General features: G+C 41.6%; 1 protein-coding gene across 2 annotated transcripts; it reads right to left on the bottom strand.

The window, feature by feature from the left end:
• Window positions 1-1,211: 1,211 nt before the first annotated feature.
• Window positions 1,212-17,649, bottom strand: pdcd6ip (programmed cell death 6 interacting protein). 2 transcript variants are annotated; one of them, XM_028598468.1, is made up of 18 exons: window positions 17,198-17,649; window positions 13,899-13,953; window positions 13,740-13,809; window positions 11,544-11,671; window positions 10,787-10,940; window positions 9,960-10,060; window positions 7,890-8,021; window positions 7,507-7,729; window positions 7,146-7,269; window positions 6,654-6,831; window positions 5,808-5,919; window positions 5,479-5,648; window positions 4,742-4,990; window positions 4,118-4,252; window positions 3,845-3,939; window positions 3,477-3,594; window positions 3,153-3,361; window positions 1,212-2,340 (listed from the first exon to the last, which is right to left on the bottom strand). In XM_028598468.1, exons 1-18 carry the CDS (start codon window positions 17,401-17,403, stop codon window positions 2,133-2,135), a joined length of 2,667 nt encoding a protein of 888 aa, XP_028454269.1. In that variant the 5' UTR covers window positions 17,404-17,649; the 3' UTR covers window positions 1,212-2,132. The 2 variants fall into 2 exon arrangements, with proteins under 2 accessions (XP_028454269.1, XP_028454270.1); XM_028598469.1 differs by having other exon boundaries at window positions 7,890-8,006; window positions 17,198-17,647.
• Window positions 17,650-19,030: the final 1,381 nt, after the last annotated feature.

Genomic DNA, 19,030 nt, shown 5'->3' with positions numbered 1-19,030 from the left:
CTGGTGGAGAACGTCTTGTTAAAATTAAGCGCCTGAGACGCACAGACACCTTTGATAAACACATCCACAGTTACAATTGGCTTTGGCAGTAACGGCATGCTGTATAGAGGGATAGAGAGGAACATGGCTGTGTATATGTGTTGTGTCACTTCCAGTAGATGTGAGCTGTTAGATCTGATTAAAAGTGTGTATCCTTCCTTGTGAGTTTCACTTTCAAACAAACACACACATACACACGGTAGAGTGACGTGATGTTATGAGACGTTTATGAGCCAAAAGATACTGACTAGTGAAGACAACTCACTGCCAACGATTTGCAGGCTTGGACAGTAAGGAGAGACGAATGGTAAACAAAAACAGACGAACCAGGGGAGAGGGAAAATAAATGAAGGAGAGAGCAGCTGAGGATATAAAAAGACAGGTGGTACACAGAAAAAGCTTAGAAGCAAAAAGAACTGATGAAGAAAAACAAAGGATGGGAGAGTGCTGGGGGTAAGTGAAGTGAAATATGGTGGGGGTTTTTTTCCCGAAAGAATTGAGCAGATAGGAACTCAAGAAGACAGATTAGATGAATAGAAGAGAGGGGAAAATGGAGAAGTAGAGTGATGGTTGCAGGCAGGGGACCAGAAGCTCTCTGCCAACATCTCCATGCATCCTTCCAGACATCACACTGCGCTGCCATCTGCACACACACACACACACACACACACACACACACACACACACACACACACACACACACACACACACACACACACACACACACACACACACACACACACACACACACACACACACACACACACACACACACACACACACACACACACACACACACACACACACACACACACACACACACACACACACACACGTCTCCTGACACTGAATAAATATCTAGGGATGAAATCTGTCTGTGGAGAAATAACCTGCAGGGAAATATGATTGGATGAGACCACGACCTCACTGGAACGTAATTTGCATGTCATCTAAATGGGATCTACCCCCAATGCTCTGGAGGTCAAAAGGCGCCAGATTAGTTGATGGCATAACTCACTCTCTGATTGGCTGAAAGGAGAGACAATGGCAGGTAAACTGTTGCTCAGCCGCATCTCCCTCTGTGAGCTGCAGGACTGCCCTCTTCTGGCTGCTTTACAAATCTCAAGTTTGATAAAAACACGAGACATCCAATATGTAAAGACAAGAAATTCTGGCTGGCATTTGATGTTTTTAATCACATTAGAGCTGAAAAATAAACACAAAGAGCATGAAAGTGCAGCACACAGAGTGTCTCGGTTAACCACAGTCTTATTTATACATATATTTATATAATAGAGCCATTTCTCCCACTTGTATAGCCTCTGATTGTAACACAGAAATATACCAACATTCCCTGGGTGTGAGAGAGAAAAGAGCGAAAGAAAAAGAGCAGAACTCTCAACAGTCATCATCTATATTAGAAAACCTACAGGCCATTCGTTTTTATAGGTTTTTACATCAGAGAGGCATCAGTATTCATTACAAAAATAAGAATATAGTTGATATAGAAGCACTGGGGGTTGATTGAGTGGGTGGGGGAGTTAGGATGTGGCTGTGCCCTCCAATCAGTGGCATGACTAGTAATGACCAACCATCCGCCCACCCAACACATACACCCAAACCAGGAAACAAAGTAATCCTAGGATTCTGTGCGTCTCCATGAGTGTTGTACAGCAGTCCAGCCGAGACAAAGTCAGTTATCAATGGAAACCAGTTTGGGTTTAAATTAAACAATCAACAAAACCATTAGAAAATGAGTACGTAAAAAAAAAAGAGGGGGTTAGTGCATTGGTGAAAGTTGAGATAGTTTAAGAAAGGTCAGAACCCATCACACATGAGCTAGGACAGAAAAAGGGAGGGTGAGATGAAAAGGAGAAAGGAATAAAGGGTGACAAAGTAATAAAGTATTTCAGAGAGAAGTGCAAAGCAGCTTCGAGGTTACCCTTCACTTGGGTTTCTATAGCTGCGGTTAGTGAGAGAAAACAAAAAGATGAGAGGAGTAGGAGCTAATGGAGATGCAGTGTTATTGCTGGGGCTATTTTTTATTTGGTGTTAACTGGTGAGAAGAGGAATGAGGGGGATGGAGAGAGGAGTTATTGCTGAGGGTAGTAGGGCTGCTGCTGAGGGGGTTGCTGGGGGTAGCCAGGGTAGGGCTGTCCGGCAGGAGGGGCTGCTGGGTAGCCTCCCTGTCCTGGAGTCTGCTGGTATTGCATGTAGGGCATGTTGGGCATGTTGGGCATGTTGGGCATGTTGTACTGGCCATAAGCATAAGGATTGTAGCCCATAGGCATCTGGAAGTACCTGGGTGGACACCACAACAGAGAAAACAAACTTTAAAATGTAAAGCTATATCTCAATATTTTGAGAAATATGCTTATTTCCTTTTCCTTTACAAGAGTAAGATAAGAAGATCAATACCCCTCTTACTAGGTTAAAGACTGAGAACAGCGGAAAAAGAATCCACCTACCAGCACCTCTAAAGCTCACTAATTAACACGTTATATCTTGTTTATTTTTAAATCTGAAATGTGAGAAATGTTGAGACTTAAAGCAGAAGGGAAACACTACCCTGGGGTCAAGGTTGGTTGCCTTGCAACGTCACAGAGATGACAAGACTAAGGAAGTCACTTTGCAGTTACAACACGTACAGTAACTTGCCATAAAATCACAACATGTTGATTTTACACATCGGTTTTTGTTCAGATTAAACAAAAAAAAAGATGATGATATGAGATGCTAGCTGTTTGCTACCGTTTCCAGTCTTTATGCTAAGCTAAGCAAAGAGGCTGCTGGCTCCACCTACCCATTTACTGTACAGTAGAGTAGTATTATCAACACTGTGCAAAAAAAACAATGAGCATATTTCTCAAACTATTCCTTTACTTAATTACAAGTAATTTCTAGCAACAACATGTGTCGGAGCAGATCCAGTAAAGACATATCTTTTCAGAACAATTTAAGGGGTCAATTGATTTACATTGGATAAAAGACATGCTTTTACTATCAAAATTCTAAAAAGGAGCGAGAAGGAGGATAAAATCATGTTAACTCTATCCTGACATATGTGGGTCAATTTGTACTCAAAAATCAGGATGTTGTGATGGGAAACTCACCCTGGGTAGCCTTGATAGCTGGGGTAAGGTGGTCCCTGGGCCTGGGATGGTGGGGCCAAAGGTGGTGGGTTGCTGCTGGGAGGGCCAGTGGCCGGTGCATTGGTGGGAATGGTGGAGGCTGCCTGAGGGGTGAAGCTCGGTGGAGGAGGCCTGGCTGGGGGCATGGGTTTCGCCTGAGGCTCCTGCTGGGCATGTTGAGGCTGCTGGGTCTATCAGGTAGAGAGAAAGAAGACAGAAGAATCAATACCTAACCATCAGCCTCAAATCTGCTGCAGTGGTATTGAAAATTTGGCTTTGTGATAGTTTGTTTGAGTGACTGCTTACAAAGACGGTCCTGGGGGCAGGGGTTGGGCCACCAGCGGGGGCAGCTGGGGTGCTCTGATAGGCAGGGATGTTGAAGGATGGAGCACTGGGCTCTCGGGCGATGCTCTGCTGCAGGTCCCTGGAACAAGAATTCAAGCATCACAAACAGTGACTGTGCAGCAACGTTCCCTTCATATGCATTTATCAGCTCTCATTCTTATACTGCAACACACCTTAAAACTAATGCTGGAATTGGCTACTACAGTGTTAAAATCAAATCAATCTACAAACTAGAAACAAATGTAAAACTGCTGATTGGCCTAACTTTACTCCCTGGCCAGCTCATAAGACTGCCAGACAAACCAATCAAAAACCAGGAAAGTACATACTTAAGTAGCTCATCCCGCTCTGTCTTGCGAGCGAAAACGATGTCGCTGCATTTGTTCTGGAACTTAAGCAGGATTTCTGTCAAGTCGTTGTAGAACTGAGGAGGGAGAAACAAAAGGGGACAAAAATAAATCACTTGGCTTGCCAACTACCTCACAAAAAGAAAAAAGAATAAGAAGAAAAAGTAGAAAGTTTCCAACAAGATATGCATTACTGCAGTACAGTGCATCCTTGCTGAGGCACGTGTGTGCCGGTGTGTTGTGCTGAGTGAGTACCTTGGTGCCTTCGCGCAGGTTGTTGCTGATCTCAACGTAGCTGTCATGGGCCGAAGCCAGCTTCTTCAGGACCTCCTCCCTCTGGTTGGCCTCCGTGTTAGACTGCTTCAGACTGCTAAACTCCTGGTGGGAGGTCTGGAAGGAGATCACAGGTTGAAAAGATAGATCACAGTTTGAGGAGGTTAATCGCTGACACCTCTTAGAACACAAGTATGTTTAAGCACAGTAAACTATAAATTATTTCTTCACACAATAGCACTTTGCCATTGAGAGGGCAAACTGGGTTTAACTCACCCTTTGGATTTTATCTGCGCCTGTGTAACTGCTTGCATGTGATTTTTTTTTTTTTTTTTTTTTTTTAATATTAGGTAATGTTTCATTGATTCCATTAAGGAAATTCACTTTTTGTTTGCTCTACTTCCCAAGAAGGTGAAACGTCATTATTAGCTCACTCTTCTGACACATGACCTGATTAAGAAAGGGTCTCTTTAACTTTTTTGGTTTCTTTCAACTTTTTTTATTTAAATTTTTCTCTTTAACTTCTTTAATGGCCACCTTGCTGCTCAATCAATATTTTGTTTCTGAAATAACATCAATCTTCCAAAACTGTGTGTGTTTGTATACCTGAACTTGTCCCAGCAGCTCCTCCTGCGTGCGGATGGTGGCCTGTACCCTCTGGTTGTAGGCGCCGTACAACTGGTCGAGCTGGGAGAGGGACAGCTGCTCCTCATTGATGGCCCCGTCCTGGGCAAGCGCCGTCAGGAAGGTGGTCGACATGTCAAAGGTCACAGCCTTGATCTCTCCCTCTAGGGTCTCCCTCTCCTTCTTCATTTCATCCAGCTGGACAAGCTGGGAGCGCAGCACGTTCACTACCTAGGTGACGATCGAGAAGATGAACACAGTGAACAAAGAGAGCAGTAAAGTTGTGGATTGGACATGCACATACATCTTAACTTCTACATCACTTAACCTAACCCCCTGACCTCTCACCCTTAGGATGACTGCAATATACTGTTGTTTTTTTCCACTGTAGCGTGAATTCAGTGTAGCCGTGAAGCAACATGCACTTCTTCCTTGCGCTTTTACAGTTCTGCTTGCTTTGTTATTTAAGTTCCCCAGTGACACACAATGCAAAGTCAGCAAACAAAATGAAAAATGGAGCTGCTGTAGAGAGGAGGGACACTGCCCTGAAGCACACATTGTCCACAGGATGTTTCTAAAGCAGGAATCTATGTTTACATGACATACAAAATACCTTGCGAGGAGGTGACACACACACTGAGCTAAAAAACTGACCATAACAATGTCTGCCCATACAAGCAACATATAATGTATAAATACACCAGTACAAGCGGACAGACCTCGCTGCCCTGCAGTGTCTTAGTCGGGTTGGCGGAGGGGATGGCAGCATTGAGCTCGTTCTCTGGTTTACACAGCAGGGTGATCATCTCACAGTGGGTGTTGTAGCGATCCCTCACCACCTGGTCTGCCTGTACGGCCTTGTCCAAGACATTGCTGAAGTTAGTTCCCTCTGAGAGAGAGAGAAGGAAGGGAGGGAGGGAAAGAGGTGACAAGGGAGAAGGAGAACAAGAAGAAGAGACTAGGATAAGAGCTTTGTCAAAAGTGGATGACATGGAGACAAAAACAAACTTCAAACAGGAAGGACATGTTTTTTAGTGTGTTTGTGTACCTGCACGAAGGGGCTTGTAGAGGTCTCCAGAGGGGGTTCTGTTCCAGCGCTGGTTGAACTTAGTTCTCAGCTCGTTGTCGGTCGTCTCTTCATTGTCCAGCATCTTCAGAGACTGAATACAACACAACACACAGACACACACATACTGAGTGCCTTAACAACACACACAGCAGATCCTCAGATGATTACTGATGTATGAATTTGTTGTTTTTAGCCACGTGTAAGTATTATCTGACTTTTAAGGACTATTTTTAAAGTATATATATATATATATATATATATATATATATATATATATATATATATATATATATATATATATATATATATATATATATATATATATATATATATATTACACTCTACAGTCCTCCGCTCTACCAACTGAGCTATCGAAGGGGCTGGAAATTAGGACATTTTAGTGTAGACTTTTCAACTCTGCCAACAGACTTGGAAGCAGTTTGTGTTTTATGTTTTTATTCCCGTCTGAAGAGGTCTAAAAAAAAGAGAAGAGGGTTGGCTGAAGCTGGTGGACAGACAGTCCTTGGCCCACAGATCAGCGGATTAGAATTTAGTGATGATCCTGATTTGGGATTTCTGCCATTAGGGACAATTTTGAGTTTTTAGCATTCTAGTAGTAGGTGGTAGAAAAGCTGCTAAACAGCATTCCATTAATTTGCTTCTTTGTCAAGAAAGCAAACCCATATGACAAACAAGCTGTTACAAAGGCTGTAGTTAAAAAAAACAAACTAAAAATGTCTGCTTTACTTTTGAAATAAATTTGTGGTTACACAAAGTGGATCTACAAAGTGCAGTAGCCTATGTATAATTCAGTGGGTTTCTGACCTCGTCCAGGATCTCTCTGTTGCGGGTCAGAAGCTCAGGCAGGTCTTTGATCAGCTGCTCGATGCTCTGCAGTCCCCCCAGCTGCACAACGGCTCGGGCCTTCCCAGCAATGGATTGTGGGATAGAGTCTCCTGAGAGGTCCTCCAGAGCAGCCGGCAGGTTTAGGGAAGCCAAGACCCTGATGGACAGTTCCAAAGCATCTGTCAGACATCAAACATCAACTTGTGCACCTTGCTCTTTGGGCAAAATACACAAACTGTTAAAAGCACTTATTAGTGCCATTAAATAGAGTGATACAAGTACTTGACCGCTATTAAGGGCACTATACTAAAACACAAGTACTTCTATTGCATTTTTAGTACCTGGTACACCATTATGTTATACATTTTTAATAAATCCATGTATGGAGACACAAGTGCTCAAGACACTTTCATCTGCATAGTCACTGACGTGCACAGCAACATATGGCCATATAAACACAGGACAGTGTACCCATTGCAGAGATTGGTGGCCTCCCTCATCGTTCCCACCAGTCTGTTCACAGTCTCAGCCTTCCTCTGGCTGTAAATGCTCATGGACTGCTGCACCGCCGTGGGGACCATCTTCTCAAACAAGTCTGAAGAGATAGGAACAACATAAAAACAACAGATTGAAGGAAAAAAAAAAAAGAAAAGAAAAAAAAGCAGAAGCAATAACTAAAATCTCACCATGGGGTTGCCGGGCAACCAGCAGAGACATCTACCTCTTGACAAGTAAATACATGAGCGGATTTCCCAAAATGTCAAACTATTCCTTTAAAGTTTAAACTGTCTTGACAATAAAAGGAACTGTGTTGTGTGTCTGTGTCTCTTACCTGTGAATTTCTGGCTGAGTGGAGGTGTGATGGCGGTGGCTTTGACCAGCGTTGCCTTGCCGATGTGTTCCAAATCCTTGACCTCAGGCACGCGGTCATGGTAGATAAAGTCATTATCTTTTTTGGCTGCGGTGAGTGCTCGGTTGATCTTCTCACTCAGGTCCTTAACGCTCACATATTCGTCGTAACGAGACGCCACCGTCTTCACCAACTCTGCTGCGTGCTGGACAGATGAACAGCCCAGAGGAGAGAAGATGGAGGAACGAATTTGCTTCAGGAATACGTTTTTACTAGTTTTGATTTGAAACATTAAGGCATGTATGTCCAGTTTTTGACAGTTACATAAGACATTAGAGATAGGAATCTATGTTGAAGCTCTGTACCTGCAGGCGAGCGATCTCCTCTCCAAAACGCTTCTTCTGCTTGGCCAGGATGCTCTGATGCAGCTCAGCGTTGGCTTGCATGATGCAGTGTTTGGCCGCCAGCACCGGCAGCACTTCCTGAAAATAAAAATACTGACCAGGGAGAGGCAACCACAGAGCAACACGCAGGCACACAAACAAATATATACACACACGCACGCACGATGGCAAGGCAAACCACAAAATGGCAGACGCACACCAGCGAGGTCAAATACCAAACAACATCACGAAAGCCAATTACAAACAGGCACAAGCAGTCACAGGTGTGCAAACATAACACAAACGCAGGCACACACACACACACACACACACACACACACACACACGCAATGCCAACACCAACACCACCACGAGGGATGCAGGAAGAAAGGAAGACAACAAGAGAGAAAACAGAACAGGCCATAAGTGGTTAATCTTTCAGCAAAAGCTGCTACACCTTCATCAAACGTCCCATAGCCATATGTGTGTGCGTGTATATGTGTGTGTGCACGTGTGTGTGTGTGTTTATGTATGTATGACTTTGACGCTGCAGTGTGTGTGTTTGATTTCAAGCAGTCAGGTAGAACACAGACACTGCTTTTTTCCGATATGAGTCAATTTACCTGGCTTTGTTTCCTCTGTCCAAACTGAGCTACATCTTTATGCTAAACAATTAAAAAACTACAAGCTCATGCGTGTAGAGCTGCTGTCACTGAAGAGATTTACGTGCTTCATAACAGAGTACATATGACGAGAACTGTGTTGCACCAGCTATGCATAAATCTATTACTAATTTTGTAATTAGTTCCTAGTAACTATCAGCTAGTTTCAACATCTATAGCACTGTCAAATTAAAAGCAATACAACTATTCTCACGGTAGCATCACAAGCTGTAACATAACAGTTTCCCAGAGTTCAAAATAATATTTTTATATAAAATTGTTGTTTTTTTCCTTCTGACCAAACCTAAAAAGAGATTAAATTCACACCGATATTGTGCAAAGAAAAGCATCAAATCCTTACGTCAGAAGCAGGACATTTTTTCAGTTTTTTTTTCTTGAGAAATGACTCAAACCATTAAGTCATATATCTTCTCTTAACTAACTAATCAATTAATTCACAATCATTTAAGCCCTAATATGCACACATGGAGAAATGTGTATTTCAGCGTAAGTATTATGTAGTTAACTGTGTGAAAGAAATGTAGAATATTATGCAACCTTTCCAACGTTATTTATTCATTTAGTCTGAAGTTACTGGCATAATAATGTAATGTAAGGTATACTGTGTTATCTTTCTGAATTGTATTTTGAAATCATTATTACACTTTATATAAGTGTCACCTTTAAGAATGCTCATTCTGAACTTACTCACAGCTGGTACAAGTTACTTTTTGTGTGCTTTTCACTTAACTTTGATTTAATTAACCTCAAAAATAATAAATCTGTAGTGTGAACTTGAGGTAGTGTGTGTTCAACGTGTGTGTGTTTCAGTCACAGTGTTAGACAGACCGTAAGTACTTCAGATGCCCATGATTAGATGGTAAGAAACCAATCAGAATGGAAAAAAAAAAAAAAACAGGTCAAATGGCAGCTTAGTAAATCACCAACCAATCAGAGTGAAAACAGGATGGAAATGGACCAATGAGAACAGAGAGAAGTTGCAATTTGGACAGTCACACAACCGGAGTACCACTCTTCAAGTCTGTCTTCCAGAAATACACACAGGCAAAACAATACACTCACACACTCACACACTCACACACACACACACACACACACACACACACACACACACACACACACACACACACACACACACACACACACACACACACACACACACACACACACACACACACACACACACACACACACACACACACACACACACACACACACACACACACACACACACACACACAGACAGACAGACAGACAGTACACACACCAAACCATACAGAAACCAAACTGTATGCATCGTCACCACACTGCACACATGGCTAACTGAGCAGCGTTTAGATTAGTGTGTAGCTATATGTCCTTCACATACCTTGGGAAGGTTGTCTTTGTACTGGCACTGCTTGAAGGCGTCGCCGTAGAAATCTGCTGCCTGATTGGCCAGCTTGGCGATTACAGCATCTTTCATCTTATCTATTGAGTGAACAAGCCACTTTTAAGAGTTCATATCAGATAAAATACACATAGGATAAGAAGTTGTGTTCTTGAAAAACACATCACAAGCTGATCAGAAAATCTGTGGTTTAAAGTGATTACTGACATTTGGTCATACGTTTAGTTAATTACTCCAAGTGGTTTTCAGAGAGCCTGCAGCTGCTGTCTGTTAACTGTATTTCACAACAGTGTTTCTACATCGCCCTGATGAAATTGCTTTTACATCTTACAAAGTATAAAAACAAAACCATCCCCCCCCTCAGCAAAAAAATTAGAGCTTATTTTAGGATGTAACCTTCAAAACAGTTGTGCTTAAAAACTCTAATAAGCAATTCTGTAGACAGAACTGGGACATAATGGCCTACTGCCATCGCTATAAATTAATCTTATAACACATTTGCATGATTAAAGATGCTATTCATTCAAAGTGCAATATCTCCGCTTCTTTTATATCTGGCTGACTGGCAGATTTGTCATACCAGTGTCCATAAACTTGTCAGACACATTACAGCGCAAAAGACTAAGCAGTGGTCCATGTCAACGATGCACTTTTAAACTTAGGGACTAAAAAATGGATTGTGTTTCTCTTCTTCTGAGTATTGACATGACAAAAACAGATAAATCATGATGACACTGAAAAGGCTTGAAAGTCTCTAAGTGAAGACTATGTGCGTTTAGATCCTTGAGGTGTCTGTCCTATGGTACCTGAGGTGGCTTTGAGGAAGAAGACCTCCTGGGCCTGGGCCAGCATGATGAGGCTCAGGGTACCAACAGTCTCAGGGGAGATGTCCATGGTGGGCTCCCTGTTTAGCGCTGACAGCACTGTGTCCTTGATGTGGCCAAACGCTCCGCTGGCCAGCTGGGTAGTGAGACCGATAAAGAGAGAAACAGATGAGACACTACTGCAGAGACTGCCAATGATTGTTGGTCGCAAATACAAGAGGAACCTGCAAGACCTTGCACGATCATGCCTGTGTCAAAAGTGTGCAGTTTATTTCGAGTAGTAAAACATTTCAAACAGTTTTATTATTATTATTATTATTATTATTATTATTATTATTATTATTATTATTATTAACAGGTGAAACAATATCATGTTGAAAATTTGTTCAACAAATAGGTCTACTTTTGCTAGAGGAGCTACTATTTCAAGACATGTAAACAATACATTTGGTGTCTTAATCATACTGTTTGGGTCTATGTTAAAAAGCCATTATTGAAGGAAAGAAGAAAAACATCGACATAACCGGCGATTTCAAACTTTTGAACGGCAGTGTAAATAGAGTGAAACTAGTTTCTTTTGTTTGTCACATCCCTGTCCCAAGTGTGAGATAGTGCGTAGCATCAGTTACCATACCAATCATAGTTGAAAATGTATTTTCAATATGCTTAAAACACAAAATATGTTGACAAAACAACTCTCCTAATCGCAGCACATATTACTGTGTGTTGGTATGCCCACCTGATAGTACTTGGCAGCAGCCTTCAGTCCCTCATCGTTATCCAGGTTCTGCTCTGAGGCGATCTGACTTGCCAGTGCTGCTGCGTTGAACAACACACATGTCTTCTCGTAGCCCAAACTGGCCAAAGCTGCAACACACAAAAACAAATGCACCGGGGTAAGACTTTTTTTTTTTTTGTTGTCAAGAGTGACTTGTTGTTTTCCCCTTCATCTGAATCTTAAAGGCATTCTGGTTGTTTCCATGGACAACTTGAACTACAGAATAATAAGCTTTCATAGTATACGGGCAAGTTTCCACCAAATATGTGACAATAAGACTGGTTTTAGTTTCTTTCCCACAGCTAGAAAGTGATGACAGAGTAGAAAAGTGACATCTATCTTTCATCCCTTGGATACTGTGTCGGATATTTACTGCTTTGTTTTTGTGTGGGATTGGCATTTTCTTCAACCAACATTTTCTACTGCTTCATTTTACATTTTTCTCGCCCGGAGTACACTGGAAAAAAATTCCACAATTAACCACAGAGGACAAAAGATTCAAGCGTAAACAGAAAAAAATGTGAAGACTGAACTCAACAAAGAGCAGTCTTGAGAACTGAAAGATGTTTTTCTCTGTCACTTTTTCTGTTTTGTTTATTTATTTATTGCTGTTATTAGGCCTGTCACGATAACAAATTTTGCTGGACGATAAATTGTCCCAGAAATTATTGCGATAAACGATAATATTGTCATCGAGAGACCATTTGCATCTAATATAATAATAATGGCATAATAATGCAGGTACACCTTTTCAAAGATCAATATACTTTTATTTCTAAAGAATATTTAACACTGGAACTGGAAGACATTTTAAATATCCACAATATGTCTTTGATCTCCTTTAGTATGTCGTCTTTCACGCTGATTTACAGTTGTGGGATTGCCGTTTGTGACACGTAAGTTCTCAGACTACAGACTATGTACTACATTTTACAATTATTTAACACTAAATATTAAATTTAAATAATATATAATTAATAAATTAAATCTATCTGTATGGCTATATGCCACATGGCCAGTAAATGTACCAAAATAGTTCTGTTTATCAGTCTTCATTTTGGCAAAGGTGCGGCTTCTGCTCCTCTTCAGGTCGGAGCTTCGTGGGGGCGGGCGGGCCGACACACACACACACACACACACACACACACACACACACACACACACACACACACACACACACACACACACACACACACACACACACACACACACACACACACACCTATGTAGGCTTGTACCGTTAATGTTCTGTGCATTGTCGGACACATGCAGCCACTTTCCTGAAACCGCTTGCGAGACTGACGAGTCCAGCGGCGTGTATGTTCGAGCCCGTCTCCACAGTCTCCACCTGCAGGTTGTCAGCTGTGTGGTTTGGAATGAAAGGAAGAAAACGGGACGCCGAGTAACACGGTGGATATCGCTCATATACTTTTTTTTTTGACGGCGCCTTAACTGCAAAGTGCTGCGGGAAACCCTGCTCCAACTCTCAACTAGCGTTTTTTTGTCTCTCTCTCCCGGCCTGGAGTCCCGCCCACACAAAGACCATGCGACTGACAAGAGGGTTCACTCCTCGTTACGCTAAGGAACCGAGAGTGGTCCTCCAGTCTCTCTGGTAGAGAGAGACGAGGAAAACAAACAAGCATGCAAATGGAAATTATCGAGCTAATTTTTTTTTATCGTGCGATAACTCGATTTATTGACTATCGCGACAGGCCTAGCTGTTATTACCTGTTAGCACCTCTGACCCTGACAGACACTTATGTTACAACGCACATATACCTTTTAGGTCTCTTTCAAACCCTTACACCCATACTTCAGTGGCTCATTTTTCTTCAAACCCTAAGGCACCTTGTCAGCCTGGTTTCTGGAGCAAAATAAAACGGGGACCTTTAGTGTAAGAAAGCTTTTTTCTCATTGTGTGTGTATGTGTGTGTGCGTGTGTGCGCGTGTGTGCATGTGAACGCCAAATAGACATACAAAGCAATAGATTATAAGAGATTGATAGTAAGAGACAGTATGAAAGATTTGTGGCCTGAGGGCAAAGTCCTACATTGGCTTTAACTCTTTTTAATATAAAGCTAACTGCATATGTGTACACGCACGGTTACATACACAGATATTCTCCCACAGACACAATGTATTTGAGGTCGCACTTACCGAGCTTGACTGAGCCTCCAAACAGAGATCCTTTATCAAAGGCATCCTTCCATGTGAAGGTTAAGCAGAGCTGTGGAAACAGAGAGACGCTTTGTGTTCAAGTTCTTCTGTACTTACTACTGTAAGTCTCACCCACATGTGAGCTGTCCAATCAGTTACCTGGTTTTCAGAGAAAGGAAACTTGGGCTCAACAGCACACAGTTGGTCATAGTATCTGGAGAGAGAAAGAAACGGTAGGATTAAAACCATGTTTCCTTATGTCTAAACCCAAATATACATGCTCTAAATTGTTTTCTACAGATCATATTGTCATCGCTTTCATTGTAACGACAGAAATATATTTATTCTAATTATTATTAAACTTAAGTTTAGTTAAAGTTAAGTTGAAAAAAAAAAAAAAAAAAAAGGAAATAAGAAATAAGGCCGTACAGTAAATCGTAATTGAAAAACTAGGTTAAAGGGTAGTAATTATTATGAGATAACTCAAGATCCGAGGAAGCGCTGCCATTTCAGAGACACATGACAATGAGTCAGGAAAAAAATAACAGACAAGCAAACGCGCACAGTCAGTCAGTCAGTGACGGCTCCTCAGCTCTTCGTCTTATCAGTACCTGTGCCTGCCTGTGACGTGAATAGTTATTATTAGAAATGACGACAACATGCAGAGGGGCCGGTTAGGGAATCCCCTATTACTAGTTCATCCACCTTGCTTTTCCAGTGCCATGACTGATGGGATTGCAAACATATACATAAACAAAGAATGGCATAATATATAGAATTACAAACAGTTTGTTATCCTTATATTCCCCATTCAGATACACAAGGACACACAAATGCACAGAGGAAAGCTGAGATGAGGTGGGCCTACTGGTTAACTAAAGAGTAAAAGAAACGGCCTGGACAAAACAATGGTTACCATGGTGACACAATAGCTGTGTGTCAGCACGGCTTTGAAAAGGATAGGGCCGGTTGCCCTGGCTACCTGGCTGCCAATCGACATGTGCTGAGAGCCAAGGAGTGGCAATGCTAGCAGTCAGCAACGGACAGACATGCTAGCTTCCACCTTGTCGCTAATTAGCCAAGACCATGCATCTACTAACTCACAGCCCAACATCTTACACACAAAGCATTTCAAAATCACACTCAAACTTGGGCAAAAAACAATCTGGTGTATTAGATCGGTGCAATCCTAAAATAAACTGACTGAAACTGATCAACAGTCATGACGTAGTGTGTCTCAGGAAAGCATTACAAAGCCACATGAGTGAAAGAACCCATTGTGTAAGTGAATGTTCTGCATCACTCCAGTTTTGCTGCACTCTGCCTGTTGGCCTTCACTCAGCACCTTGAGCTGGTATAATTTTTAATATCTAAAGAGCTTAAGCTTGGCACTCGCTAGACAGTTTCACATTGCATTGTGCTACCATATAGCTCACATTGGAGAAAATCGAAGGCTGATCACGTAATCTGGGCAAACCCTGTACAATAAATAACTCATGAGTCATAGAGAAGAAAGACTGAAATGAGAGAGGGCAAAGTCTGCATCTATACGTCACCTAGAAATTCAGTATGTTGGTTATTGTGAAGTCACACAACTGTACAGTTTTCTTACATAATATAAAGAATAAAGAGCAGCTTAACTCAGTCAAGACCTCTGTGACCTTCTGCATTACTAGTGCTCAAGTCACTAATATATTATAAGTCTGCATAACTGCATAAGAGAAAGTTGGCAGTCAACAACAGCCATGAGGGGTTAGTGGAGCGTGGGACACAGAATAACTTTGTTTATTACCATAAATCCCATTTCGGTCACAGTTCCTCTATGCAAAGTGGTTGGCACTGTGACACTCTTTTGCTCCACTGTGTATATATGTCCTATGTAGAGCTGGGCAATATATTGATATTATATTGATATCATGATATGAGACTAGATATGGTCTTAGATTTTGGATATCGTAATATCGTAATATGGCATAAGTGTTGTCTTTTCCTGGTTTTAAAGGCTGCATTACAGTAAAGTGATGTCATTTTCTGAACTTACCAGACTGTTGTAATTGTTCTATTATTTGCTTTTACCCACTTAGTCATTATATCCACATTACTGATGATTATTTATCAAAAATCTCATTGTGTAAATATTTTGTGAAAGCACCAATAGTTGTGCATTGGTAAAAGATGTTCAGCTAAATGGTTATTATAAGGTTTGTGTGGGGCCTCAGCTCCACTTGTATTTGTACAAACCTTGGATGCCAATCTGCGACGAAAGGGGATGTGTGAGATAATGTATAAAGTATGAGGTTTGTGCATTGTATGACATAAGTGAAAGTATGTTGGTTTATTTGTGTTATGTACATTTAAAACAATAAAAACACTTTGAAATAAATAAATGAAAGCAGCAATTGTCAACACTACAATATTGCTGCAGTATCGATATCGAGGTATTTGGTCAAAAATATCGTGATATTTGATTTTCTCCATATTGCTCAGCCCTAGTCCTATGTATTTTACAATTTTACAGCCAGAGCAACTATTTTAAACATAAAATCCCCTGAGTATAAACAGGCCTTCTCTGTAGCTCACGTTTACATGAGTCTCGTACACACAGCTGTAAGGTTTTATCATATTCATCTCTGTTTGCTGATATGAAAAGCTGTGGTTCTCTTTCCTACCTACTGATCATGTGGCTACCAGTGGCCTGAAGGCCTAGGATGTAATGTGGGCCTGAATGTGACTGACATCTGACAGGAGAGCTGGCTGCGATTGGACTTTTTCCACTGGTGCGATGTAGATACATAGCTCATGTAACTGTATCGTAAAAGGTGCCCATGAGTTTGAATATGTATTAATAGATCTGTAGGCTGGTGATCTTCTGTGTAAGTTATCGTTTGAAGCTGTGACCTCGGTTGATGTCATCACACCAAACACAGGAACAGGCTGGTGAAGATGGTCAATTGATGATTAGGTTGAATAATGGCTGGATGTACTCCAAATGTTATGTCGTCACTGATTTACAGTTTTATTTGAGCATGTGTTTTTATATATTTTATTATGTTATGTATGCTTTTCACCTTGGGGACAATAACGTTTAAGTTGAACGTTGAAGCTAATTCTAATGCTAACGTAAACCATGTAGAGTTTACTTCACTTCGATGAATAAGTCAAAGCTAATTTCATTTTATAAGTATCTGACAGTTCAGTTAAATAAGTAAACAAACCAACTCTGTGTTAGCCTCTCAATGAAACCTGTCATGAATATTGTATGAGTCAGTTATTATGGTGAGAAATGCCTCCTAGCTTATTAGCTTGTCTAACTTTAGCTCCTAGGTTAGCAACTAAAAGCTATCCCATTTGGGTGCGGCAATGACTGGGCTAACTCATCGTGACAGGTAAGAAGATTGCCCTGAGTGTTAGTAATATCGTATCTAGTCCAGGTGTATTATAAAAGGCTGACTTTCTACCTGAGCAGAATCTCCAGGCAGCTCTCATGTTTGTCCAGCGGCCTTCCCAGCGCGTTCCTGCGGAGCTTGTTCAACTCCTCCACGGCACGGATATACTCCCCCTGCTCCTCGCCCGCTGGGTATGTGGCGGTTACAAATTTCGATAGCGGTTTCGTCAGATCCACCTCAGAGGACTTTTTTAACGGGACTGAAATAAACGTCGCCATTTCGGCCCGTAAAAGCGATATATTAAATCAGAAAAACAGAGACGATTAACGACCAACGAAATACAAACAACAGCGAGCTACCCACTTCCTGGATTCTGACAAGGAACGTCAAATTACGTCATGGGAAACGGAGAGGCGCACTGCGCAGAATCGGTATTGTTTAAAGGAGAACATGTTTAGACCTTATCATGTCAGCTTATAATGTGCTTTAATTGTGCATTACTGTATTCCCAAATATTTTTACGATTTTTTTTCAAACAAATAAAATTCCTACAAACCAGCCTCTACACAGTGAACCGGGGGCTTTCTGGGCCTATGTAGGGGGCCTGGAGTTGCCCACTTAACCCAGTTGATGATTAAGCAATATGCACCGTATATGCACAACATATATACACAATAAGTGTAGTTATAACTGTTAAACCAGATGGAAAATGAAAAAGGCTATAATGCAGAAGCAACTGGGCGACCTGTAAAACCACACATACACTCAATGACAAACCCTTTGAGATATTCAGGTGTGAACTACCAGCGATTTTCAGTCCACCAGAATGCAGATAAATTGCTAGTTTTTTGTCCGGTCTGATAATTGATTGCAACAGCTGTATTCACTTCATCTCAGATGGGTTTCAGCCTCTGACACAATTGGTGGAATATAAATGAACATGTTTCTGGGTCCTTAAACATCTGCTTTGGGAGAGACCTTTGGCAGGTGTTTTGTGCTCTCAATCTGCTCAACAAATTACACACACCTAAAGGATTATTAGGAACACCATACTAATACAGTGTTTGACCCTATCCTATCAATATGGGCCAACATTTCTAAAGAATGCTTCCAGCACCTTGTTGAATTAATGACACAAAGAATTAAGGCTGTTCTGAAGGTGAAAGGGATCCCCCACACCATTACACCCCCCCACCACCAGCCTGCCCAGTGGTAACAAGGCATGATGGATCCATGTTCTCATTCTGTTTACGCCAAATTCTGACTCTACCATCTGAATGTCTCAACAGAAATCGAGACTCATCAGACCAGGAAACATTTTTCCAGTCTTCAACTGTCCAATTTTGGTGAGCTCGTGCAAATTGTAGCCTCATATTCCTATTTTTAGTGGAGATGAGTGGTAACTGGTGGGGTCTTCTGCTGGTGTAGCCCATCCGCCTCAAGGTTGTGCGTGTTGTGGCTTCACAAATGCTTTGCTGCATACCTCGGTTGTAACGAGTGGTTATTTGAGTCAAAGTTGATCTTCGATCAGCTTGAATCACTCTGCCCATTCTCCTCTGACCTCTAGCATCAACAAGGCACTTTCACCCAGAGGACTGCCGCATACTGGATGTTTTTCCTTTTTCAGACAGTTCTTTGTAAACCCTAGAAATGGTTGCGCATGAAAATCCCAGTAACTGACCAGATAGTAAAATACTCAGACCAGCCCGTCTGGCACCAACAACCATGCCACGCTCAAAGTTGCTTAGATCACCTTTCTTTCCCATTCAGACATTCAGTTTGGAGTTTAGGAGATTCTCTAGACCTGGACCACACTCTTAAATGCATTGAAGCAGCTGCCATGTGATTGGTTGATTTGATAATTGCATTAACGAGAAATGTAACAGGCGTTCCTAATAACCCTTT

Source organism: Perca flavescens, chromosome 14, assembly GCF_004354835.1.
Source record: "Perca flavescens isolate YP-PL-M2 chromosome 14, PFLA_1.0, whole genome shotgun sequence".
In the NCBI taxonomy this organism is placed as follows: Eukaryota; Metazoa; Chordata; class Actinopteri; order Perciformes; family Percidae; genus Perca; species Perca flavescens.
Note: the sequence above shows the minus strand (reverse complement) of the source record. Positions and strands in the feature narration are given on the sequence as shown.

Coding starts and splice junctions, on each gene's coding strand:
- pdcd6ip (XM_028598468.1), bottom strand. CDS start 17,403: ATGGCGACGTTTATTTCAGTCCCGTTAAAAAAGTCCTCTGAGGTGGAT. Junction 7,270..7,506: donor ACTCAGCCAGAAATTCACAG/GTAAGAGACACA, acceptor CTATCTCTTCAG/ACTTGTTTGAGAAGATGGTC. Junction 3,940..4,117: donor ACCTGCGCGAAGGCACCAAG/GTACTCACTCAG, acceptor CTCCCTCCTCAG/TTCTACAACGACTTGACAGA.